The sequence below is a fragment of the Mus caroli genome, unplaced genomic scaffold, assembly GCF_978045245.1.
Source record: "Mus caroli unplaced genomic scaffold, Mus_caroli_1 scaffold_8, whole genome shotgun sequence".
Lineage (NCBI taxonomy): Eukaryota > Metazoa > Chordata > Mammalia > Rodentia > Muridae > Mus > Mus caroli.
The window spans coordinates 5,975,867-6,002,148 of NW_028227263.1; the positions used below are offsets into that span (position 1 = coordinate 5,975,867).

General features: G+C 50.8%; 1 protein-coding gene across 2 annotated transcripts in view; it reads left to right on the plus strand.

Moving 5' to 3' along the window:
- Cfap46 (cilia and flagella associated protein 46) overlaps nucleotides 1–26,282 on the plus strand; it is an 84,478-nt gene that overhangs the window by 31,767 nt on the left and 26,429 nt on the right. For both annotated transcript variants that reach the window (XM_085841190.1, XM_021167336.3), the window contains exons 19-39: nucleotides 558–723; nucleotides 831–980; nucleotides 1,721–1,828; nucleotides 2,419–2,585; nucleotides 6,299–6,430; nucleotides 6,964–7,126; nucleotides 7,837–7,924; nucleotides 10,293–10,431; nucleotides 10,654–10,837; nucleotides 12,774–12,945; nucleotides 13,535–13,737; nucleotides 14,233–14,604; nucleotides 14,857–15,006; nucleotides 17,445–17,593; nucleotides 18,307–18,405; nucleotides 20,209–20,341; nucleotides 21,386–21,532; nucleotides 22,562–22,762; nucleotides 22,877–22,983; nucleotides 23,651–23,827; nucleotides 26,039–26,174. In XM_085841190.1, coding sequence (XP_085697316.1) covers nucleotides 558–723; nucleotides 831–980; nucleotides 1,721–1,828; nucleotides 2,419–2,585; nucleotides 6,299–6,430; nucleotides 6,964–7,126; nucleotides 7,837–7,924; nucleotides 10,293–10,431; nucleotides 10,654–10,837; nucleotides 12,774–12,945; nucleotides 13,535–13,737; nucleotides 14,233–14,604; nucleotides 14,857–15,006; nucleotides 17,445–17,593; nucleotides 18,307–18,405; nucleotides 20,209–20,341; nucleotides 21,386–21,532; nucleotides 22,562–22,762; nucleotides 22,877–22,983; nucleotides 23,651–23,827; nucleotides 26,039–26,174 — 3,343 coding nt within the window. The remainder of the gene's footprint in view (nucleotides 1–557; nucleotides 724–830; nucleotides 981–1,720; nucleotides 1,829–2,418; nucleotides 2,586–6,298; nucleotides 6,431–6,963; nucleotides 7,127–7,836; nucleotides 7,925–10,292; nucleotides 10,432–10,653; nucleotides 10,838–12,773; nucleotides 12,946–13,534; nucleotides 13,738–14,232; nucleotides 14,605–14,856; nucleotides 15,007–17,444; nucleotides 17,594–18,306; nucleotides 18,406–20,208; nucleotides 20,342–21,385; nucleotides 21,533–22,561; nucleotides 22,763–22,876; nucleotides 22,984–23,650; nucleotides 23,828–26,038; nucleotides 26,175–26,282) is intronic.

Below are 26,282 nucleotides of genomic sequence, written 5' to 3' on the forward strand. Positions count from 1 at the left end.
GAGTCATAGCTGCAGGTGTCAGGTGTGACCGCTGTGAGAGCAAGGAGAGACAAGTTGGCGTGGGTCAGGCCTGTGCATAGAGGACACTCTCAGCCTGTACTGTGACAACATGACCTCCATGGTCCCCGGGACCCACACCTGCCTCGCTGCCCCACAGCTGGCTCTGCTCCAAGCCATCGCAAAGAGGCCAGCATAGGCCCAGACACTGCTGTGAAGTAGCTTTGAGCTCTTCACACCTTGGGCTGGAGGTGGGGAGAGGGTGGGATTTCAAGACTACGTGCTTGTTTGTTTTTGACTCTAGATGAATGAGAAGTTAGAAATCTGAAAGCATTTGTGTTGGGGAGGGTTTGAGGCTAGCCTGGTCTCCAAAGTGAGTTCCAGGCTAGCCAGGGCAACATAGTGAGACCTGACAAGAAGGAAAGAAAGGGAGGGAGGGAGGGAGGGAGGGAGGGAGGGAGGGAGGGAGGGAGGGAGGGAAGGAGGGAGAGAGGGAGAGCAGGCTGCATGGGTTGAGCACTGTCCTGCTGGGCTGTCACAGCTCTCATGTCACCCTCCAGGGACTCAGTCATGCTGGTCATGCTCTGTAATGCCCTTGCTCGAGGCCTGATCATGAGCTGGATTCCCACCCAGACACCTGAAAAGTCGAAGAAGAATGTGCGCCCTATCTTGGTTCATGCTCCACTGGAGTCTTCGGCTCTATCAGATATCAGAGCAGCTGTGGAGGTAACTATACCCTGCAGCCCAGGGGGGCAGGGGAAGGCCGGAGGAAGGAGGGAGGGCTCAAGGTCTCCTCTTAGATTTGCCTTGTGGTGAAGATACACTTGTTTTAGGTCTGTGAATTTGCACTGAACCTCACTAATGGGAATGTGCCGGAGGACATCGTGCCCACCAATGTCCGGCAGCACCTCATTGCCACCTGGGTGAAGGCCAAGCAGCTACTGCAGCATCAGATTGGTCAGCGGCTAGGCACCGATGAGCAGGTAGGTGCTGAAGGCGTTAGGACCTGCCCACACACTGCCTTTCCCATCGTTCTCTTTATGGTCTTAGATATGACCGTATTTGCTGGGAAGGGACTATTTCCACCTAGTGAGGTCTGAGGTTGCTCTCTACCATCACCAAAATTGCTGATCTTGCAAGTTAAGACAACAAGTCTCCACCAGATCTGAGCTCTGGGCCTCTGGGGGTGCCACCCACTCTTACTGACACTCATTGACAGAGTCATCTCCTTGGCACCCCACCTTCCCCTCCCCCAGACACAAAGGACTATGGGAGCAAGGTCTGGGAAGAAGGGAACTGTATGAACTCAAGCATCCCCACCATGCCCCTCACTCTGCAGTAAGTTAATCTCAATGAGGAGCGGGGGGGGGGGGGGCGGAAGGGACATTTATGCTGGGGCCAGGCAGAAGGGGTTGATGAGACATCCCGTACCAGCAACCAGGACTCGACAGTTTTCTCCCTCTAGAAAGTCCTCCTTAGAAGCCAGACAACACTGCCTTCAAGGCCCAGGAGTGTAGACTTTGGGCCTTGCTGCTTAAGAGGATAATGAAGAGGTTAACTTTCCCAAAATAGCCTAGGAGATCAACATTCCAAATACTGGGGTCTGGCTGTTCCTCGAGACCAATATTGCACAGGTTTATCTCAAAAGGGGCTCAGGTCTCCACCGCTTCCTCCTGCACTGTTCCCTGGGCGCCTGGGTTCTCAACCCTATCCATCCTTCCAGAGTACCAATGAAGACATCAGCTCTGTGACCAGGGTCCTAGTTGCCCTTGAGATGTATTCATGCAACGGGCTGGGCCTCATGGACTTCACTGTGCCCCCGCTAGTTCAGGTGAGTCTCCCCAGGGATTCCAGGAGGTCACTCAGCAACCCCCATCCAGGAAAGATGAGGAAACTGAGGCTTGGGATCCTGCCCGAGGCAGTCAGAACTCAAACCCACATCCACATCGGCACTGCGGTTCCCACTGTATCCCTGCAGCTGCCTTCTCTCAAAGCACACATGTCTGGCCTCTGTATGGCACCATCCTTTATATTAGTGTGAAGAGAATGCTTCTCTCAGTGGCCTGACTGTGGTCCCCTTCATCCCAAGACCTCAGCACAGACAGAGGCATATGAGAGGTCAGGCATACCTATACCTTGTCCTTGGTCTAGAGGTGGCCGTGTGCTGGGAGAGCGGTGAGAATGAGGCAGCTGAGATCAGTAGCAAACATTGCAGCTTGGCTTCACAGATGGGTGTGGTCTATCTGGAACTGCATATGCTTAGTAATCCCTATCAGCATGCATGCTAAGCCATGCGCAAGTAACACGGGATTGATGGAGCTCACTGGGCTGGCAGCGTGGTCATTGTCGAGGGCCACAGACCACTAGGCAGTCATTGTCACTAATGCGATGTCCTTCTCCCCTGCGTCACACGCTGGTAAGGTGGTGAAGATGGCCTCCGAGTGCAACTGGTCCGACCATCTGGTGGAGCTGCAGACCCTGACACGCCTCACCCATTTCGCCTACATGGCTCACGACCATGAGGTCACCATGGCGTGTTCTCAGAATGCCACACAGATGGGCCTCAAGCACCTGAGGTCGTTTGAACCGTAAGTGACTTCCACGATGATGTCCTAGAGGCACACAGTAACATCCCCAGAGAAGCAGAGCATGGAGTGTGTCTCCTGCCAGAGGAGGGGCCAGAGGCTCAGCCCTGCTGACCAAGGGGTGGCTGGCAGGAACCTGGCGGTCCTTCACCTGCTTCTGGCTGTGTGCTCTAGAACAAACAACACAGTGAACAGGGCACATGAAGCTCGGTATCACTGAGGACTCGGAGCTACACAGGCCTCAGCTGGGAGGTCTGTACAACAGCGGTCTGTGTATGACCACTAGCTAAGAGTGGATGGTTCTCTTAGTTGTGATAAAATACCACAGCAGAGAGGCCCAAGAAGTGGGGATTTCTTGTTCATGGTGTAGAAGCTGGTGTTGAAGTTGGTGTCTAGTGAGTGTCTCTGCCTAGTTCAAAGGTCACCACTTCACATGACAGAATAGGCAAGGCGCTCCTTTGTATTCCTTTATGGGGCAGAGTTCCGTCCTGAGGCTCCAACTCTGCACTGCGCTGGCTCATTTCCCAACATCCCTTCTGCTAATAACCATCACCCGGGGAGTTGGATTTCAGCGTATGACGTTAGAGGACGTATGTGGTTCTCAGTTCAACCACGTTCCAACCCTGGTGCAGACGGCTTCAGCAAAGGGATTTCTAAGTTACAAGACTCATTACACTGTAGTATAATGTCACCAGAGGATATGGGCAGGCCATCCCCTCTCTTGTTGGACAGGAGACAGCGTCTCTGTCGGGCCTCCCATGGCAACTGCTGGCAATTCTGAGCCACTGGTGGTTTGAGTTCCCTTTCTCGTCGCTCTGGACTGATTAGAAGCGACTCAGAACTGAAAGGTTCATTTTGGCTCATGGTTTCAGGCTGCAGTGCACTGCAGAGGGAAGGCATGGGGGCCAGGCTGTGAGAAGGCAGCTAAAGTGTGCATCTGGGATGGCTCGCTACACAGTCTGTTCATTAGAACAGGAAGCAGGGAGCAGGGAGGAAGTATGGCCAGACTGCAAAAACCTCACACACAGCCTGTCCTCAATAGCTGGATCCCATGAGCAAGGTGACATCTCTTAAAGGTCCTACAACCTCCCAAAACAGTGCCACCTGCTCCGAACCAGTGTTCAAACACATGAGCCTGGATGGGGGAGGGGAACATTAACTAGTCAGCCTACACCACCAGTGAAGCACCAGAACGCGTCCATCTTCCCTCATAGTTTCAGCAATGCCCTTTTCCTTTTTTCCTGAACATGGGGCTATTGTAAAAAGCAGTGTTGGGACAATTGGCCACACAGTCAAGACTGCCTTCCTTGGGCTCTTCTTTTTGGCTTCTTTCCTGAGTCCAGTTATCCTGAAAGACAGAGTCATGGCCCAGGGCTATAAATGTGCTTCCTCTGCCCAGTGGCCAGATTTAGTCCCCAAATCCACTGAGTTCTTCCCCTTACCTGTGTCCCCAGTCTTGAGCTATGTCTACCAGCCTTGCTTTCTGAGCCCTTTTGATGCGCTCCTGGTGTGGTGGTAATGCCAGCCTGTGTTGGCAGGATTTAGGGGGTGTGTGGCATCTGCCTCCTGATTGGTCAGACTCCTATGAGGACAAGGCCAAGCCTGTGTCCTGTGCACAGCGGCAGCTCCGAGGCTATGTTCAGACCACTGCTGAGAGTCAGCAGAAGCCCACGACCTGCAGTGTGGACACTGCACTATGACCTGCAGTGTGGACATGACATTTGCACTGAAGAGTACCTGATCATGTGGCCCATGGGCCTTTAGAACTGGTTAGTAGGAGGAATGTGGAAGAGTTTGTAAATTAGGACTGAAAAGTCCTAGAAAAACTTAATGGACCGTTCTGGCAGAGTGAGGGAGACGAGAATGCTGAGAAGAGTCAGCTAGGAGATGAGGCTACACTCCTCTTATATTCCAGCAGGGAATCTGGCTCAAACGGGAACCAAAAGCCCCACCCTCTTTCAATTGTTCTTATGGGGAATTTGGCCACAGGCATGAGAAGAGAAAAGGATTACAACAACTTTTGGTGTCCTGGCCTTAGAGGGCACGACCTTTACCACTGAGCCATCTACAAATTTCGCTCTTCCTTTGATTTTATAGTGAGTTGGAAGAGGGAGGCCAGAGTAGCTGAAGTCTACTTACCATAGCTCTGCGGGGAAGACGGACAAGGGGAGGTGCATGCGGTGACTGCAGACATAGAAGCCACATGCAATAGGGACAGACCAGAGCTGGGGAAATGGCCATGTTCCACCCTGTGCAAGATCCACTTCTACCCACTCAAAATATCCTTAGGAGAAAAAGAATTGATCACCCCCGCAGAAAGGGTTGTTGTAAGCTGTTTGTGCTACTGCAAACAGCCACCACCGGTTTGGGCACAGGAGGGGAGCCGGGCGTAGCACCAGGCCAGGCTAGCACACTCTTCCATCAGTGATACTAAATCAAATCTAATTTATAAAGGAATTCCCTGTAATAAATAAAGCAAAGATGCCCATGCATACAAACAGCAACAAGAAACCTGGAGGGGGCAATGCTGAGTTCCCCGCCAAGGCCTCTGAAAGTCTTTTATAGACCGTTGTTGCCCCCTGCTGGTGACTGTTGTTGTTGCACCCTGCTGGCTGCAGCGCACCTCTTTTTTTTAAAGTTGTATGGCCCTGTATGGAAAGATCAAAATTTCCGATTGTTACTCCCCAGGCTAGGCTCTCAACCTTCTTTACACCAACATACCACCTGTAAAAGGGATTCTAATTACCACATAACCTCAGTTTATCTTCAGACCACAAATTCCCACTGTGCAACAGGTCCTTACAGTCTAAGGTCAGCTGCCCTTCCTCTACTGGCATATACTGGCATATACTGGCATATGTGGATGTTTGCTCCAGCAAGCAGGTGCCTGTCTTCCAGAGCCCCCGGACCCAAAAGAAGTGTTCTCAGAACAAGTTTATTACTCACAGAATAAAATCCGTGTGGCTGAGCTAAACAGCGGGAACATGCTCTCCTCCCGCCCCACTCTCACCCCACCCTCACCCCCATGCTGCATGTACCCAGACCACAGCTCCCCTGGATTTGGGAAACCGGAGACTGTGTGAGGAGCTGAGGTGCTGCTCTGAGATGGTACTGCAGGCCTGTGTGCACCTCTAAGTACAGAGTACAGACCACCTGGGACAAGACTTTGTTTTGAGCCCAGGAAACAGCCTGGCTGAGCCTAACAGATGGTTCTGCTGGCCCACTGATGCATGGAAACCCACCAGAAACTAGCAGCTAAAAGCCAGTTAAGTAGTCTGTCTCATGGTTCCGTGGGTTCGCTGGAGTCTGCCAGTTAGTTCTGATTTGGGGTCTCTCATAAGGGTAATTGAGAATCCATCAGCCAGGCACCCACAGAGCTGATTCCCACATCCCCAGAAAGTCTCTGTGCATGGGTATCTCCAGAAGCCGCAATGAACCTCGCTATGTAGTATCTCTGTGAATGGAAGACCATCTCCACAATGAGTGTCCCAAACACCCAGGCTAGACGTAGGCATCTCAGTTCACTGGTAAGGATGGCCTCAGGAGGCCAGAAGGAGAAGAATCACTCGCCCCAAAGCACAGAATAAGGTAGAAGTGCGCCTCCGTCTTTGGATGCCTTTGCAGGGCAATGGGTGGAAGGATCACGTTTGCAGTGAGTGGAGAGCAGCATGCATCACTTCCCATCTCTCCCCTCACTTGCTCTGTGTCCTCCCCAGGAGCAACGCCAAGCTCGCAGCAGAAATGCTGTGTATGGTGTCCTGCATCCAGGGCCGTAGCATCATGGAAAACTTGAAAGGCAGGAAGCAGCTACGGCTAGCAGCAGCCAAGGCCTTTGTAGAAAGTGCCAGGTATGCAACGGGGAGGGGGAGGATAGGCTGGCTTGGCTAAGTATAGGGGGAAGCCAAGCCTGTGTAGTGCCACCATGGTGCTATGGGACATTACCGAATCCCGAGGAAGGAATCATGTGGTACCAGCAGGCCTCTGCCGACATCCTGTCACGCAGCTGAGCTCACAGACACCGGGGCATCCATGGGAGAAACTCAATAGAGCTGTGAGCTAAGGGGGTGCAAAGGATGTCCAGAGGGTCCCAAAGCATCCAGGGGCTTAAGGAACGGAGACAGGTGGGCACAGCAAGGGACAGGTTAGGAGAGCCCATTGTTGCCCTGGGATGTGGTCGGCACCTGAGGAGCTAGGGAGGTGGCACACAAGGCTTGCACTACCATGGTGCCTGCCGTACAGTCCCAGAGCTGGACCACCCTGATTCCACTCCTCCCCTACAAGACCTTTGTAGAAAGAGCTTCCTAGTCCTGGGAAAGGTGTGGGTCTGGGCGAGCAGCCCGCGCAGCCTATTGGGTTTTTTAGACCAGGCATGTCATTTCAGGTTTGGGGGTCTAGCAAACAGCAATTCCCTGGTGATGATGGCCGCCCGGCACTACTGGAACACATGGCTCCCACTTCTGTCCTCACCAGCCAACAGGAAGAAGGCCAAGGCATCCCTCCAGAGAATCATCAGCATCATCAACAAGACAGAGAACAAGAAGCAGGTGCCACAGGGACACACGCTAGGTTGCTAGGAGACCTTTACCCTCAGGCCTGGCCAGACTCACAGGAAAAGACAACCCCACAGCATAACTCCCGCAGAGTATGGCTGCCCTGGGGCATGGCTTGACTGGGGTCATAACTCTCAGTGAACACAGCCCCTGTGGGAGGGGTGGTGGGGGTGGGGGTGGGGGTTGGTGTGCGTTTGGTGTATGGTTTAGAAGTGTGGCATGGTGTGGTGTGTTGGTTACAATTTGTTATGTGTGGTGCAATATATGTGTGATATGATATGTGTATGGTTGCGTATTATGTATGCTGTGGTGTGCATGGAATATTGTATGTAGTAGGATGTTGTATGCACAAGCTGGTGTGTTGTATATGGTATGAGAGTGTGTGGTACAGTGTGGTGTGATATGACATTGCTTTTGTATGGCATAGGAGGTCTTGGCATGTATAGGATGTGCATGGTATGGTCCATGTGTAGTATGGTGTGATATGATATGATACATGATACACGATGTGGTATGTATGTATGATATTGTACTCATGTGGCATATATGGTATGTTCTGAAATTTTGTGGCTATTTCTGTTTGTTTTTTGTTTTGTTTTTTTTCTCTTTGGTTATTTGTTTTCTTTTTGTTTTTGACTGACACTAATGATGGAGGAACACATCAGCCTCCTCCAACAGGTGCTGTCTTGTTTGTTTCACTTAAGGAGACAGATAAAACCCTGCCTCTGCACCAGTGGCCGTCAGCTGACTTCCAGACTGGAGGGACAGCCCCTGAAATCCAGTTCCTCCCAGGTTGGTAGCCTCGGGGCAATGGGAAAAAAAAAAAAAAAAAAAAAAAAAACGGGAGCTCTTGGGAGCTCGGGCATCCAGTGGTTCATATCCTGTGTCCTCACACGAGGCACCTTAATTGGGACCATGCCAATGAGCATGTCTACTTCTCACTTGATGTTTTCCCTTAAGCTCCTATGAAAACCTATTCTGAACAGAGAACGCCCAGCCCAGGTCCTCCATCCTACCAAAGTGGAGAGCCTCACCTGGTAGGTGTGTCCTGTCTTCCCCTTGATCGTGTTTCTACCATTGAAAAAACCGTGGAGGCGCCCTCCTCGGCAAAACAGGGACAGGAAGACACCACTCTGACCTCAGAACAACAGAGATTTCAATTTTTTAAAAAAAAGAATACATTTTCTTCTCATGATAAGATTCCCTGGCAATCAAGAGCCCCGTGTGTATTTGACACTGCAGAATAGATTAGTGGACCCTGCCTTGAGCATGCTAGTCTATTCATAGGCAAAACCGATTCCAAATTAAGAACAAATGCATGGCCATATGTAAGTAAACAGTGTACCGAACCCCCAGCATTTCAAATATTGACAGAGTTTGAAAGAAAAGCAATACAGATAACATAGTCAGAGGCAGACCTCGCTCACACTCCCCCAGTTGAGTCAGCTTGTTGCATAAGGAGCCAGACAGAAGCTGGAAGTCAAACTGCACTCACCCCTGGAAACCATTATTGGGTAGGGTCAGAGAGTCCATGGCTTCAAAAATTCCCACTCTTGGTGCTGGAGGGGTAACTCAGCTGTCAAGAACACTTGATGTCTTCCAGAGAAGCCAAATTCAATTTCCAGCACCCACACAGTTGTCGACAGCCATCTGTAACTCCATTTCCAGGGGTATCAGATACCCTCTTCTGGCCTCCATAGGCATGGTCACACATGTTGTACATAGACATAAGTCTTTAAAACAAGACAAAACAAACAAGCAAAAACATAAAATACACATAAACAAAACAAAGCAAAGCCTTCCCATTCTGGGCCAGATGTGGCATTACACACCTTAAATCCCAGCACTTAGGGAATAGAAGCAAACAGGTCGCTGTGAGTCAGAGTCCAGCCTGGTCTACATGGTTCCAGGACAGACAGAGCTAATTAGTGAAACTTCCTCTCAAACACAAACAGCAACAACAAAACCACCTTCCAATCCAGACGAGAAGCATCAGAAGGTAAAGTTGGGCAAGCAGAAATTCTGAAAAGGGAAGCACACTTTCAAACCGACCCAAAAAAGCAACAGATGAGAAAGGCAGAGAATGAAGGAGTAACAGTGTGGGAAATCCTCACGTCCAGCGTGGGGAGGAGCTAGAGCTGGGTAGTCAGATGAGGAAAGCCCTCTGGCTCAGGGCTCCGCTCTCTCCAGCCTCACTGCCTCTCCCCAGCATTGCACCCCCGGGCCTGGGCCTGAGCCTCTGTATGTAAGGACAGCACTGAAAAGAAGCCCTCTGTCCCTGCTGCTGGATGGCAGCGAGGTTTGACAAGAAGGGTCTCTGCCCTAAGTCTCTTACCCACTGACTGGTGAAACACCCCAATGGACCTCATATACCTCAGTGCATCAAACTAGGGACCAAGGGGGAAGATGGAGGCTAGGCTACACAGAATTGTGGATGAGTGTGCACAGAGCGCCCTCCCCGCAGTGAGCTAACAGGTTCAGATAATAAACTCAAATACCAAAGGAACTATGAGGTCCCCAAGTACCCGAGGTTAGCTGGTTTTTCAAGTCTATCTTGGAGTAGAAGAAAGCTGTCAGAGCCACCAACCTGTGGCAAGAGCTATGGGCATGTTCAGTCCTTGACCAGCATCCCCTATGCTAGGACAGTCAGCATGAGAACAACAGCAAAAAGACAATCAGGACCCCTGCTGACCGTGGCCAGGGTTGGCCCTGGAGATAGGTGACAAGTTTGGTGGCAGGGCCTGCAGCCTTCTCTGAATGTTACTGGGGTGAGCAGAGGGAAGATCGGGTTTCTATTTCCTCGTGCTCATGTTGTTTATTTTTAGATTAAAAGAAAAGTAACAGGCTTTCTAAGAAAAGAGCGCTTGTGGGGGATTGGGGACTCGAAGCCAGTGTGCAGAGAGTGGTGGCGACCAGGAGGGGCACTTGGAACTGGTCCCCTCAGACAGAGGAGTGCCCGAGTCATGGTGGGCTGTGGGCAGGGCCCACACCGATCTACCACCAGCCCTACATGGCAACATCTGTTGCCTGTGTGTGAATGGAAGACTATGACATGGTTGTGAGGAAGGAAGTCAGGGGTGTGGAGTCAGACGGTACCCAGTCAGTTAGAAAGGAGCTGGCTGCCCAGCCCCTTTCAGGCCCCATCTCTTCTTTACCCCAGGGGCTGAGGATGACCTCACACTCCGAGCTGCACTCTACACTCTGCTCTTCAACAGCCACGCTGACCGGAATGACTGGGAGATGGGTCTTAAGGTGCTGGACGAGGCTGTGCAAGTGCTGCCGAGGACAGCCCACCGCCTGTGAGTGCCCTCGCCCTGAGCACCCCGGGATGCTCTCCACACTGCCTCGGCTGGGCTTCCCCGCTCTACCTTTCCACCAAAGGACTTCACCAGATATAGAGCACAAAACCCTAGCCAGGTCCCTATCTTGTCCCATCCCTGCCAACAGGAACATAGGCAATGGCCATCCTATATGCCACGTGTATGCATCCCAACATTGCCCCATCCTTTCCTCCTCTTCAGCTTGATTTTCAAACATATGGTCATTGTGAAGGCCAAGCTTGGGCAGAACTTCACCATGGAAATTCAGAAGTTCAAGGATGAGAAGGAAAGCTACTTGGCAAGCATGTGGTACCGCCTGGCCCAGAACTCGAAAACCGTCTGTGGAGAGTTGAGCTGCTATCAAAATGCTATCCAGGCACTGCAGGTCTGTGTGGTGGCCATTCTGGTGAGGGTGGGTGGATTTGTGTCTGCATTACAGAGATAATCCTATGAAAGGCCTAAGAATGGGGGTCTTCGCGGGTCAGCTCAGAGGATGTCACTGTGTAGTAAGCCCTGGTTGAGGCTGGAGCCTCCCTTCTGCTGATTTGCCCTTTAGTCACCACTGGGAAGCGTGGGAAGAACCTCAAGATAAATATCTGGGCTCTCTGGGGCCTGTGGTTGCAGAGCAAGCAGGGATCTGCATGCAACAGGCTGGAACAGGTAGGTCTTGTCCCTACTACCCAAAGGCCAAAACAGACATTCCATTCCATGCGCTTCGGTGGGAGGGGCTCTGGTTTCTGACTGGATGACAGTGGTTGTTGTGAGTGAGGCCCACAGGGGGCTCCCTGAAGTCCTGAGTGTGGGACCAGTAGTGTCCTGAGCCTCTGAACTGAAAGGTCTGGAATGTGAGGAGACACCTTGGAAGGCTGGTCTGTCTCACGGGCCCTAAGCACATCCCTGCTTGTGAGGTCCTAGATGCTGCAAGGACCAGGGCAGCTCACAGCAAAGGTGCAAGGCTCGTGCAGGGCACAGGCTGTGGCTTCAGAGACCTGACGCTAGTGTATGTGATTCAATGGAGCCCCTGGATTTTGCTCTTTAGACCAACTAACTGGTCATTCTCTGTTTTCCTGCTGGGTTTTGGGATCAGGCAGTAAGTCACTTCCTGCCTTGCAGCGCGCCCTGCTCAGCATCCTTTTCATGATGGAGGCTTGGGGTAGTGTTAGGAGATACAGGGGCCAGTGAGACAGGTAGGATGCAAAGGGTGCAGAGGACCTGGGGGACCTTACTAAACTCTTGTTTTCCCGCTTTCACTGAGGAAGCTGGAAGGGCAGCCCCCTGAGAAGGGAAGGCCACCAGGTTGTGCTAGAAGAAGGGCAGAGAACTCAATATATTCAGCAGCTGCACACGGAAAGCAGGTTGCTCTTCAGTGACCTTGAGTCTCGTCCTTGAATTTTGTTTTTATTTACTTATTAATTAAATCTACTTATGTATGTGATATGTGTGTGATGTATAAGTGTGTGTGTGTGTGTGTGTGTGTGTGTGTGTGTGTGTGTATGTGTGTGTGTGTGTGTGTTCATGTGTTCCACGGCATGCCTATGAAGATCAGAGGACAACCTGATCAGAGGAATCAGTCCTCATCTTGTACCTTGTTTGAAGCAGTCGACTGTGTATACCAGGGGCGCTGACCCCCCAAGCTTCTGGGCATTCTCCTGTCTTAGCCTCCCATCTTCCTGAAGGGATGCTAGCATTATGGAGGTGAAAGAGCCATGACTATAGGTCCTGAAAAGTGTGGGGGTGACACCTCGAGGCTAGGCCACGGAAGAGGCCTGGGAAGGGAGAGTGCAGCAGCTGTCCAGCAAACTAAAACTCTGGCTTGCCTAGACCTCTCATCTTTGAGGCTGGCCTGCATTTTCCAATGGTCATAGGTCACATGTATATCATGCCTCATCTTTGGCTGTAGTTTCCCTGACAACCCCTCCCACAGGTACACAATGAGCTATAGAAGCTGTTGATAGTTTAGATACAAGCTGTGCATGTGTGGGGAGGGAGTTATAGAGCGCTTAACCACAGAGCCACCCATCCAAGGCTTCAGATTGCTCAGACAGCCTTGCAGGGAGCCCTAAGCAGCTTCCCTTTTCCTAATGGAGACTTGGAGTGGTGTGAGGAAGATCAGGGGACAGTGGGACACTTGCAAAGCGTGCAGAGGACCTGGGGGGCCTGGCCAAACTCCTGTCTTCCTGCCATACCTCTGTCCACAGCTGGAGCCCTCGGGGAGTCTTACACCGTCAAGTCTCATTGTCATAGGCCTCCCCATTCTAATTCATGGCATGTTGACCTGATTAGTGTCATACTTCATGATGCTTTTCTGTCTTGTCCCAAAGAAACCAGAGAACAACTGGCAGAAGGTGGACTACATCATGGAGTTCAGCGAGTGGATGTATTACAAGCAGTTCCCTCTGGATGACGTGTTTGACCACCTGGATTGGGCAATCGAGATTCTGCTCTCCATGAAACCCAATGAAGACTCCCTTGAGCCAGAACCCAAGAAGGAAGGTGAGGGTGACCAGGATAGCTTTCCCTGACCTACTACTATACTGGAGACCCTACGTGGCCCTTCAGCAAGACATAGTAGGACCGTTGCTGGGCCACCATTGTCCTCTGATGCAGACATACATTCATTTTGGCTTATAGCAGTTAGGAGTGGGGAAAGGGGCAGAGTGGACAGTGCCAGCGCTTGTGGGTCTGCTCAGCATTTAACCCACGCAGATGAACGTCGCACACTAAGCTAGCTAGGGAGAAAACAGAGCAGGTCAGCCTGTGGCATACCACTCTAATTGGTGTGGAGGCTTCAGGACACTAGCCTGGCACTGAATGGGTACCAAGTCCAAGGCCATCAGCCGTCTACTTCCCAGAAAATGAGCCTCCTTGACTCCCAGATTCAGAGAGAGAAGTCTGGGACCCAGGGAAGGCCGTGTGGAAAGGTAGCCCTGCTGCACAAACTCCAGTCCAGGGAGGCAGCAGCACATCACTAGGTGTGTGGTGATTGACAGGGGGCTGGGTCAGTGTTGTAGGTTGTGGGGGAGGCTATCTCTGGGCCTAATTCAGTTCATGGTCCCAGACTCACACCCACCATGCTGTTCAGGGCAGGCCTCCCCTGCCCAGTCTCTCACAGAGAGTACAGTGCCTTCAAATCAGACGGCCTCCTTGGACCAGTTTCGAAGTGTGAGACAGTTGGAGGCCCTGGCCCGTGTGCACATCCTGCGGGCCTTGATGGCATCCCCAAGTGCCTCTTCCCATGAAGATGACTGCTTGATGGCCTACAGCTTCTTCAAGCACATCTTGCAGGTAAGGGAAGGCTAAAGATACAGTGCTAAGCTGTGAAGATTCCTACTAATCCTGTCAGCCAGCCCCTGAGAGCAGACTCTGCCTCTTTTGGGAAATTATAGTATCATTTTCTTTTCAGAGAAGTCAGAGCCTTAGCAGGTCCTCTGTAAAAAGCATGCAGACAGTTTTCCCCTGCATCATCTATCTCTTTCCCTGTGCTGAGAGATCTGTTGGCATCTCGCTGGGCCCTGCCACACCCGAGTTCTTGAGGCTCCTTGAAGAGAACGCTCCCTAAACCCACCCTATCCACCACAAAAACCTGTAGTGACTGACCAGGCTTGCTCCGTGCTGTGGGAGCTCCCAGGTTTGACCCTGGCTGAGCAACTCCCTCAGACCTAAGAGCTATCTCCGATTAGAAGCAGAAAGTGTGTGTGTAAGGGGGGGGGGGAATACAGGCCCTATTTTTAATGCTCCCAATTTATAATTTCCCATCACTCCCACTTGCCCCACCCCCAGATTTCCTTGACAGAAGGAATAAAACTAATTCCAGAAAAGAATTTGCAAGCAGTTAGTTCACAATTGCTATTGACCAAAAAGGAGAAGGAAAAGGAGAAGGAGAAGGAGAAGAAGGAGAAAGAGAAGAAGGAGAAGAAGGAGAAGAAAGAGGAGAAGGAGAAGAAGGAGGAGAAGGAGAAGAAGGAGGAGAAGGAGAAGAAGGAGGAGAAGGAGGAGAAGGAGAAGAAGGATGAGAAGGAGAAGAAGGAGGAGAAGGAGAAGAAGGAGGAGAAGGAGAAGAAGGAGGAGAAGAAGGAGGAGAAGGAGAAGAAGGAAAAGGAGAAGGAGAAGGAAAAGGAGAAGGAGAAGGAAAAGGTCAAGGACACGAAGCCGGTGAGTGGGTCCTTGTGGTGGGCTCCTCGCTGGAGGCAGGAGGTAGAGGGTAACAGTTGTGGATCCTGAATCCCAGCTCCACCACATTTACCTTGGGGGAGGAGTTTTAGGATCTCCCCACTCTTCTGTTTCACCTTCTGTAAGGCATGCTGTCCCCACCCACAGGGCCACAGCCTCCAGACTCTGTCCTCTCCATGCTGGGCCACAGAGGCATCTGTCTCAGGACTCCACAGGTTGCTTTTTCTTTCACAGATCTCAACCTCAGCTTCCAACAAGCCACCGGATGAGATCCCCACCAGCATAGGAGAGTGGGCCTCCTACTCCTGCTCTGAAGATCTGCTGCATGTGTTCAAGCAAGACAAGAGTGACTGCACGATTAACTCATCAAGTTTCCAGAAGCCCGTGAGTAGATCGGAGCAGCCAGCCAGGTCTCTGCCACGGGACTGGCAAGCCCAGCTTCCCTCCCTTAAAGCTGCAGCTGGCATTTCTCTTGCAGATGTCACCAAAGAGGGACCCCAGGAGACGGGTAGGAGTTTCATAGTGAGTGTGAAAGGGGAGCAGCTTTCCACCATTAGCACCCACAGCTACAAAGCCCCCCTCTTATCCACATCCTCTTTCTTCCAAACAGCTGCCAATGTCTTTAAGAAGCCTCCTCCCACTGCATCAATACCCAGGTACCCATGCTCCAACTTGGTACTGCTGTTGCCTGCTAGCCTAGCCCCGGTGAACAAGTCTTCTCAAATTAGGCAGCCATGACCATAAGAATCACAGTATCAGTAGAAACTTGGTCCCTCTGGATGCTTCATGACACCCCATCTCTACCACCAAGACCATCCAATCCTCTCTAGCAAGCCCAGCTCTTGTAGACACTTCCAAGATTACACACTTCGGCTATACCCTGGGCAAAGCCTCAGTCTGCTCACAGAGCACAGTCCCTTTTGACACAAAGTTACACGCAAAAGGTCATCCAATGTGGGAGATGCAATCACATGCATACCAGTTCTGTATGGCAAGGATGTGGACAGCAGGAGCTCTCTCACCAGGGGCAGGGATGGAAGTCAGCACGGCATCCCTGGGATGCGATTTGCCAATAGACATGGGGTCTATGTATTAGGACCCCATGTCCTTGGGAGTCTATAGTTCTGCCCACCTTCTTCTGCCCGGTTGGGGCTTCACGAGATTGGAATTGTTTGGCATATTTGTCCTGATCAGTATGTTGATGGAGTGCACCCATGTTGTTTGGGGACAGCTAGGTTAGACCCTTTCTTTCAATGCTGCAACATCTACTTCAGTAATCAGACCTTGGTGCACTTGTGCGCACCTGCTCGTAGACACAGCATTCATGGTTCTTGCAAAGGAAGCATCAGTGAACACTGGCATCCACATCCCTGGACCATGATGCAGGGAACATTCCAATGATGGTGAACATTGCCGGTTGGCAAATCGCATCCCAGGGATGCCGTGCTGACTTCCATCCCTGTCCCTGGTGAGAGAGCTCCTGCTGTCCACATCCTTGCCATACAGAGCTGGTATGCATGTGATGGCATCTCCCACATTGGATGCCCTATTGGCATGTCCTCTGCCAGCACACCACCATCATTTAGCACATTTTCTATGTTTCTTATGGAATTGAAGAAATGCACAGGCCTGTTCTGAGAGGGACACTGCCAGTTCTGTAAACAGCTGGTCACTTTGTGAACCCTTTCCTCCCATGATGGAGTTTTCTGTGCAGAAACGTTAACGTCGATGATATGAAAATTAGGAATCTTTTCCTCTGTGACTGGTGCTTCCTTGTGTCCTTTAAAAAAACAAACAAAACAAAAAAAAATAAAAATAAAAACAGAAACAAAAACAAAAAACCACACTGTTTCCTTTTCTGAGGTCTTAGTACTCCACAATATTCCCACACACGGTACAAACATCCTCCACCTGTATAGCCTAGCCAGGCTTATATCTAGTGTACCTCACATGATCCGTGTGTACAGGGGTTAGGAGCCACCAAGCTCTGACACTAATCCTGGGCAGTGTGCCCACAGGCCAGGCCACCATCGCCCTCCAGATCTTAGTTCTCTGCTTTTCTATATCCGGTTTGCTATCCAATTACCAGAAACTCATGATCAATATAGCTCATCTCATGTCTCCAACATCCCATACACCAAGCCCAACACCGCTGGAGGTATTAGCTGTTCATTTTTTTTTTAGATACCCAGTTGTATGCATACACAAAGAACATCAGTTTTAATTAGAAAAATTAAACGGAACATGAAATTAATGACTTAATGGCGGTGTCTTCTGTGTGGATCTTTGGCCAACCTCTGGTACTGACAACTGAAGTAAATCTTGTAAAGAGAGCATTCCACAAACGTGTTAAAGACCTGCTGAGCACTGGGCCAGGCAAAGCTGGGTGTTAAGTTGCCTGAGAAAAGCAACTTAAAGGAGAAAGCATTTATTTTGGCTCGCAGTTTGAGGGTGTGGTCTATCCTGGTGGGGAAGTCACAGCAGCAGGAACTTGAGGCAGCTCTTCACAGTCCATTGGCATTCAGGAAGCAAAGAGCAATGAACGGCCATGCCAAACTAGCCTTCTCTTCATAAGGCAGTTCAGGACTCCAGTCCACATTTAGTGTGGGTCTTCTCACCTCAATTAACCTAGTCAAGAGACCCCTTTACAGAAGGAACCCAGAGTCCCTAAGCTAATGTAGATAATTTTTCATAAGCAATGCCTGGAGACTGGTCTCTTAGGTGACTCTAGATCGTATCGAGTCGACAGTCACTATTCACCATCATTCTAGGAGACTGGTGTGTGACCCCTGCCTGTGACCATTTGCTATGTGTTTATGCAGACGTACAGTTTGTACTACATAGACCATTTGGCCAAAGCCCTGCAGAAGATGTTCCTTCATGAGCTCAGCATCCCAATCCTGCAGCTGGGTGTGCTCATTGCAGAAGCCGTGGTGGAGAGCAAGAGCCTCGCGGACCTCTACCACTTGCGGTTGGTATTCCTCCTTCCCTGCGGTGGTGAACGTTACAGTCATGTCTAAAGCAGTATAAGAATAAGCAGCACCTCAGATATCAATTCTGTACCTGATTGTGTAGGTAGTAAACCCCTAAGACACCCAGACACCCAGACATTGGAACGGTGTCTTTATTGTAAAGTTTTAACTGATCCTTAGAGGATTCCCTGTTTTAAGGAAATGAACACGGAAATATTTAAGGACCAAGGGACATTGTGCTTCCCACCAAGGGTCTAGGAGAAGGAGAAATGGAGGGGAGAGCGGTAAAGAGGACAGGGTGACAGGGCTCTCTCTGGGGAAGAGGGACACACAGATGATGTTTGAGTGTGTTTGCACAACTATGTCCAGATGAAGTGCTTTAAACAAAACCTCAGTTGAGTCTCCTGCTGGAAGCAGGAGTTTGGCAGAGCCCAGCAGGGCACCTGACTATTACCGCCCAATGGTGCCCCAGAATGTACACATAGTGCATAAAACACGTGAGTGAACGTCAGAGAAAATTGTCACCTGAAGTTTTATAGAACCCCAGAGCAGGTTTAGCTTAAAATAAAACAAAAAACAAAACTGCAACACTGAAGTGCCCATTTTTAGTTTAGCCTCTCTGATCAAGCGCTGGTCCAGCACTGCTTCCTTTGGACAGCATCCTCTGAGACAGTGCCTCCCCCTTTCCCACTCCCCACCCCCAACCCTTCAGACTTCTACAGGTATGCTCTGATCTGAGATTGCACTACGCAGCAACTCATCATGAAGAGGTGATTGGACAGGCATACTTCGGGGACATGGAGCAGGCCAGGTGTGTGCAGCACTTGCTCCTGGGCATGGGACCCCTCCTTCCAGCAAGGTACCACCCAGGGGCCGGAAAGGGCAGCTCTGAGGAAACCCTAGGTTGGCTGTGTCGCTCCTCTCGGGTCCAGGACCACTGTGGCTACTGGATCCTCAGTCTGGTGCCTGGAGGTGCCTGGGGGCAATCTCTGTGGAGCAACATCTGGGAGGGCAGGACATAGAGAACCGTGTGGCTCTCCTGAATGGCTTTCATGACAGGTTTGGGGACTGCTGAGCTGGTGGGTGCCTCAATGGAGAAAAGAAAGGTCATTAATGGGTCAAGATGGGGAAAGGCTGTCCTTCTTCAGCCCCAGCCTCCACACAGCGTGCCAGAGTGACGGTGTTGAACAGTGAGGCACGTGTTTGGTTCCAGGTTCTTGGGTGGCTCTGAAGCACTTGTAGTTGGCTTATAGGAGGCTGTCTGACAGTTAAATTAGCCAATCACAGTTTCTGTAGCAATCCTTTTTCAGACTTAGAGACCACCTAAGAATACATAAGAATGCACACATAGTTCTATTATTATTCATTTCTGCAATGTGGCCCCCCCTTTGATATATAAATTATATGGCCTTTGTGCAAACTTTAGAAAACAGGTAAGAAAGAGAACGACTATCCCTACAGGCCCCACCCCTCCACAGTAATCCCCTCTGGGGTTTTGCCATTGCACACCTGGTCAGTTATGAGCGTGTAAGTCTGCTACAGCTTGTTTTATTCTGCAGCCTTTGGCAAGAAGTATCTGTCTACACAAATCATTTTCATGCTGTTAGCACAACCATTTATTTGTGCATCCCTGGACTGGGTGTGAGAGTGTTTACTGAGTCCTCCCTGCCCTCAGACGGGTCCCAGAAATGCAATTGCCAAGGCTGGGGGAGCCTCCTGCCTCTTCCTGTTCCTTGGTTTACTCAGAGCGCCTGCACTGCAATATGGGTGGCACTGCAGGTGGGTGACTCTGCAGGTGGGTGGCACTGCAGGTGGGTGACTCTGCAGGTGGGTGGCACTGCAGGTGGGGGCTTGGCAGATGGGTAGCACTGCAGGTGGGTAGCACTGCAGGTGGGGGCTTGGCAGATGGGTAGCACTGCAGGTGGGTAGCACTGCAGGTGGGGGCTTGGCAGATGGGTAGCACTGCATGTGGGTGACTCTGCAGGTGGGTAGCACTGCAGATGGGTGACTCTGCAGGTGGGTAGCACTGCAGGTGGGTGACTCTGCAGGTGGGTAGCACTGCAGGTAGATGACTCTGCAGGTGGGTAGCACTGCAGGTAGGCTCAGGAGAAAGAAGGATGACTCAGACTGACAAGAAGGGTTTGTGTCAATAATGTTGGATACACTGTGATGCATTGCCCACCTCTCAACTCTGGATGTGGTATGGTGTGTGACTTGGGTCTGGGGTAGGTGGGGAAGGAGAAGGAGGACCCATGGGTGGAGGAGCCACCCCACTGCTCTATAGGAAAGCCTGCATACTAAGCAGTTTTACCTTTCTGGAGAGCTTGCCAGGGGCAGGTCTGCTCTACATAAATTAAGCGCATAAGAAGCTCTTTAAACCACATGTCAGCTTGTCAGACAGTTGCAGAGAGAACGAACAGGCTGCAGGGCTTGGTTCTGGGAACCAGAGTGCTGCCCAGCTAGAGACTTTGGCGGGGGGGGGGGGGGTTGTAGACATGTGTGAATCATGGCTTCTCTTGGCTGAGTTAACTTATATTTCTTTGACTATAAGTGAGACTGTTCATTGCAGCCACTGCAAGTCTTCTGTTACATGATGCTATTTCACTTCCACTAGCTGCAGAAAAGAGATTGCATTTAAAAAAGAGAAGAACAAGGAACCTGAGATGGAAGATTACCTGCCAACCCTGCATGAGCAGCTGACTCTATCCGACTCTGTAGAGGTGAAGGCACTGATAGCGCAAGACAAGGTAGGCTGGCACTGCCCTGAGGGATCCATACAGCCCAGAGGTGGCATTGCCTTGGCCTGGCACTTCCCCCAAGGGATCCAGATAACCCAGAGGTGACACTGACTAAGCCTGGTACTGCCACGTAGAATCCATGACCCAGAGGTGACCCTGACCTAGCGTGGCGCTGCCACAGCAGGACGTGAAACCCAGCAATGACAGTGACTTGGCTTTTGTGTAGGATTGCCCCCAAAGTCAGCAAACCATCACAGTGGATTTGTGACGTGCTTACTGCGTACACTCATGTATGGGAGACTCAGAACCCAGTTCATGTTTGTCCCTCCCTAAGCCCCTGGATTTCCTCAGGGGAGTAAAAAAGTGTATGTAAAACAGATCACCTGGGGCCTGAGCAGCAACTTAAAGAATCAGCTGGCTAGAGATGAGTGTAGCTGGTGAGTGTTTCCCAGTGCTTCAGGGCCTGGGCTAAGGCAAAGGGTACTAAAAGGAGGGGGTCTGGCTCGACTCTCGAAGCTCATCAGCTGGATGTCCCCTTCCATCTGTGAACCGGGGAGATAGTAGCCATCACAGAGAACCTTTGTTCCTCAGAGTGCCAGCTCTGTCTGTGAGCCCATTAAAGTCAGCACGTGGAACATGTTCGACCCATTTGTTAGTAGGAACCTGAACTCTGAGTAGCCAAGGATCAATCCTGCAACTTTGCTCAGCTTTGAGGACCCAGTGACCCATCCACAGTGGAGGTGGGGTATGCTGCTGGGCACACTGGGATGGACAGGAGAGAAAAGCACAGCTGTACACAAAGGCAGGCCTGCCAGCCTCAGAACGCTTTCTTGTGCAGCTCAGCCAAGCCAGGTGGCTCAGCGGCTGCTCTAATCAGGATTGGGAGAGTCGAAGGAGTAACTAAGGAGAGACAAAAGTCCCAAAGGCTTGGGGTGTGTCATAAGCTAGACAATCAGGGGCTGAAGGCATGCTGCGGACATCCCTGTGGCCATGAGCCCTGTGGGACACACACTGGGTGGGCACAAAGCATCTTCGGGTCATGGTGTCTCACAGATCTTGAAGATAAATGGAGAGACTGGAAAGGGCCTGGAGGGGACGTCCTACCCCCAGCTGTGGTTGCTCAAAGGGGAGGTCCTGCTGGAGCTGGAGCTGCACCAACCAGCCCGGCTGCTCCTGTCCGAGGCCCAATGGGCTTTCCAGGTAAGGCGGCTCACCTATTTCCACAGACGCCATCTTGACCTGAGTCCGAACTCTTCAGATGTATTCTTATCTCTCATCTGAGGACTTCAGGGGCATCCGTGGCTTCTCAGGGTCTCCACTGAGTTCCCCTAAAAGACTTGAGTTAGCATTCCTCTACAGAGCACTGGTCAGAGCCCGGCTCTCTACAGGCTTGGGCGCACTGGCTGCTCTTCTCTGAGTAGCTGCCTACTAGAAGAACTAGCACCCAGGCCTGGGACACCAGTGCCCACTTCCTCCCTAGGGTGGGCCCTTTGTGTCTCAACCCTAGAAGTTCCAAACTACACCTGGCAGGGCTTTTCTATCCTGGACCCGTGTCCACAGTAGACAGCCGACCTTAGACAGTATGGGCGGAAGAAGCTGTTGGTGTTGTCTGCTCTAATGAAGCCGTTCTCCCAAGTTCCAATCTCCATTGTTCCACCAAACACCTTCAGACAGACATAGAATTGCCTTCGGTGGGTGGATGAGGCCACGGCCCCTGACACAAGCAGCCTATGGCTTGTTCTGAGCCATTTGATGGAAGATGAAGACCCAGCAATGGTGGGGGAATCAGTGACACCAGAGAGCTGTGAGCCCAGGCTCTGGCCCATAGAGTGAGAGCAGGGACTCAGGTACCTGAGAGGGGACAGGTAGGTAAGTAGTAGGGATGGAACAGAGATGTGCAGGCACCGGGGTGCAGCTGTGTAGATGTCAAGGACAAGACAAAGGGGCAGGTGCCAGAGATAGGACAAGTATGCTGAAGAGGGAAGAGAAGCACGGATTTCAAAAGACCGGACAGGGAAGATGGCAGGGAAGGAAGAGCTGTAGAGGAATAGGGAGGGAGCAAGTGTGCAGGTAAAGTGAGCAGAGAGAAACCCAGCACAGGCTGGCTCCTGTGACTCCCAGGGCACACTTTCCACTCCTGAGGACTCCACTCCCACGTAGTGGCCATACCCACCTGAATAGAGCTGGCCATCCAGCTGCCCATCCTGTACCATGCATCCCTCTGTTTAGGAGCTAGGCGATATCTGTTCAGAAGCCCAGTCCCTGTTGCTTCTAGCAGAGTTGGCCAACAAGGAAAAGAACCATGCGCAGGCTATGCTCATGGTTGAGAGGGCCCAGCAGCTGGGCGGAGCCGAGGAGTTCTGGTACAAGTCCACCCTGACTCTGGCTGAGGCCATCTTATCCTCCGAAGATCGTAGAAAAGAAATCTCAGTGAGTTGGGGGTAGCCATTGTACAACATGGGGTGCATGTCGGGGGGTGGGTGGGGGAGGGGCATGTGCTGAGGTCTGACCAGTGACATGGTAACATGTGATCACCACGCCCAGGTCTGCAGCCTGTTTCAGAAACTCATAGATACTTTCAGGGCCCTCCAGAACAAAAGGCCGAACCGAGTCTCCCTGCTGGAATTCCTCATCATGGAGCTAGAGGCCAGGTGATGATGCCAGGTGCACCAAATCTGTGGCCACTTCTACCACACATTCTCTACCAAGCATGCTTGCGACACATGTCAAATCCAGGCAGGCTCAGAGCCAACAGGGCCATGAGTTCATTACCTGCTCTGTGAGGCTCACATGTCTGTGTGTCTCTGCAGGCCCCTCTGGGGATCCTTGCAGCCTGCCCACACTTCCACAGTGCCTCTCCTATGGCTCCTGGAGCCTCTGAGGTTCGCCCCCTTATGGAGGGCTGTCAGGGAATCCCCTCTTTTTCCACACACATCACTCACAGACTCCAAGGCCCTTTCCCAGAAATGTCCCGAGCTCACTGACCACAGATGTGAGGGTTCTTGCCTTGCACCTCCGGTTCCCTCTCTGGAAAATGCTGTGAGCCCTGGGTCTCATCAGCTGCTCCTGACTCGAGTCTCATCTCAGCAATGGTTTTCCATGGGCAAATCTGATACCTGGGTGGGGCTGTTAGATTGTAACTTTATTGATCCAGGGCCGTGGCTGCATTATGTCCATCTTGGTAGGGGTGGCATTGGTCCTTGATTCAGTGTCCCTGGGTGGACCCTGGGCAGAAGGAGGGCCACTGTGGTCTTGGGCTTTTAAATCTGGTGGGAAAAGCTTCAATCCCACAATCCTGAAGGCACGCTTGTCTACCAGGTGTGTGAAACTTCAAATCCAGGTTGCTTGCAACCTGACTGACGAAGAATTTAACGAGCGCCCATTTTTGCTGCGAGAACTAGAAGATCACCTGTTGGAGGTTGAAAAAAACTTATTATTTGGTGGCTACTACAAAAATTATGTTGACTTAAAACTAGATCATGCAAAGATCAAGAGGTAAGTGTGTCACCACACGCTCCAGCCACGCCACTGGAGCTGCCTGAGCGTCTGCCTTCTGAGCAGGAGCCACTTTTTTTTTTTATCGGATATTTTATTTATTTACATTTGAAATGTTCTCTCCTTTCCCAGTTTCCTCTCTGGAAACCCCTACCCCATCCTCCCTCCCCCTGCTTCAGTGAGAGTGCTCCCCACCCACCCACCCACTCCTGTCTCCCCACCCTCGAATTCCCCTATACTGGGGCATTGAGCCTTCACAGGACCAAGGGCCTCTCCTCCCACTGATGACTGACAAGGCCATCCTCTGCTACATATGCGATTGGAGTCATGGATGGCACCATGTGTACTCATTGGTTGGTGGTTTAGTCCCTAGGAGCTCGAGGTAGGGGGGAGGTCTGGTTGGTTGATAGTGTTGTTCTTCCTATGGGGTTGCAAACCCCTTCAGCTCCTTCAGTCCTTTCTCTAACTCTTCCATTGGGGACCCGGTGCTCAGTCCAATGGTTGGCTGCAAGCATCCACCTCTGTATTTGTCAGGCTCTGGCAGAGCCTCTCAGTAGACAGCTATATCAGGCTCCTGTCAGCAATCACTTCTTGCCATCCTCAATAGTGTCTGGGTTTAGTAACATATATGGGATGGATCCCCAGGTGGGACAGTCTCTGGATGGCCTTTCCTTCAATCTCTGCTCCACACTTGGTCTCTGTATTTCCTCCCGTGAGTATTTTGTTCCCTGTTCTAAGGACTGAACCACTCATACTTTGGTCTTCCTCCTTCTTAAGCTCCACGTGGTCTGTGAATTGTATCTTGGGTATTCCAAGCTTTTGGACTAATATCCATTTATCAGTGAATGCATACCATGTGTGTTCTTTTATGATTGGGTTACCTAACTCAGGATAGTATTTTCTAGTTCCAGCCATTTGCCTAAGAATTTCATGAAGTCATTGTTTTTAATAGCTGAGTAGTACTCCATTGTGTAAATGTACCACATTTTCTGTATCTAATTCCTTTGTTGAAGGACATCTGGGTTCTTTCCAGCTTCTGGCTATTATAAATATGGCTGCTATGAACATAGTGGAGCATGTGTCCTTGTTATATGTTGGAGCATCTTCTGGGTATATGCCCAGGAGTGGTATAGCTGAGTCCTCAGGTGCTACTATGTCCAGTTTTCTGAGGAATCGCCAAACTGATTTCCAGAGCGGTTGTACCAGCTTTCAATCCACTTTTGAGCTCTCCCAGCTAGTCTCTGCTCTTCCTCAGCCTCAGATATGGCTAAGCCCATCTCCCTTCCCAACTCCCTCCCTGCTAACCCATCACTGCCATCCTGCAGGGTCCCCAGCACCTGTTCCTGCTACCACTACATCTGTGCATCCCAGTGAGCATGCAGCTCCCCTCCCACTCCAGCCCCCCCCCCAATGCTCCTCACAGTGCCTCTGCCTGCCCCCCAGACACCCACAAGCCTTTTACATATGATGCTGTTTAGGAGCTATGATAAGCCAACGCCCAGGTCACACCCACAGGTGTGTTGTAGCAGCCACTGTGGGCCACCGAGAAGACAGGAAAATAGATAACTGAATCAGCAGGTGGAAACTGGGGCATTGCTTCATCAGACACCTTTCGGGCAGAGATCCCCTATAAATAGAATTTCACACTGTACACACCATGCCATTCTAACAGTCCAGTATCTTGTTCTAAAATGTATTTAGAGGGCTGGGGAGATGGCTCAGTTGGTAAGCCACTTGCTTGCAAGTATGAGGACTTGAATTCAATCCCCAAGCCCCATATAAAGAAGCCAGGTATTGTGGAGTTCATGTGTAATGTTGGCACTGGGGACGCAGAGACAAGTGGATCTCTGGGGATTGCTGGCAAGACAGTCTAGCCTAGTTGGTGGGTTCTAGGCCAGTGAGAGATCCTGTCTCCAAAGAAAGGTGGCCAAGATCTGAGGAACAGTACCCAGGTTGATCTTTGACCTCCACATGTACCTATGTGTACCTGTGCACATAAATGAACAACTCTACACACACATTGAAACTGAATAAAACACATTGAAAATACTTTCATGTGTAAAACATTTAACTACAAAAATTTTAAGAACTAATAAAATGTATAGCATAATTATGTGAAAATTATGTATTCTATATTAATCAGTATAACATATACTAGTACAGTATATGAGTTAGCTTTTGTTCTAAGCCCTACTTTTATACTGTATGAAGGTTATGTGCTCAGAAGGAAAAAGACGAGGAACAAAAGACTGCCTACTATCTGGAGATGTACTCATTGTCCCAGAAAGCTGTATCTGAGGAAGAAGAAATATTTCACAGAATCCAGGCGCTCCTGTCCCTTCAAGATGTAAGTTTGAGCCTACACACCCCAGGCATTCTGCGTACAGGACAGCACTGCCTGACAGATCTGATTTTGAAACACAACCAGCCAGACACAGTGTGGCATACCTGTAAT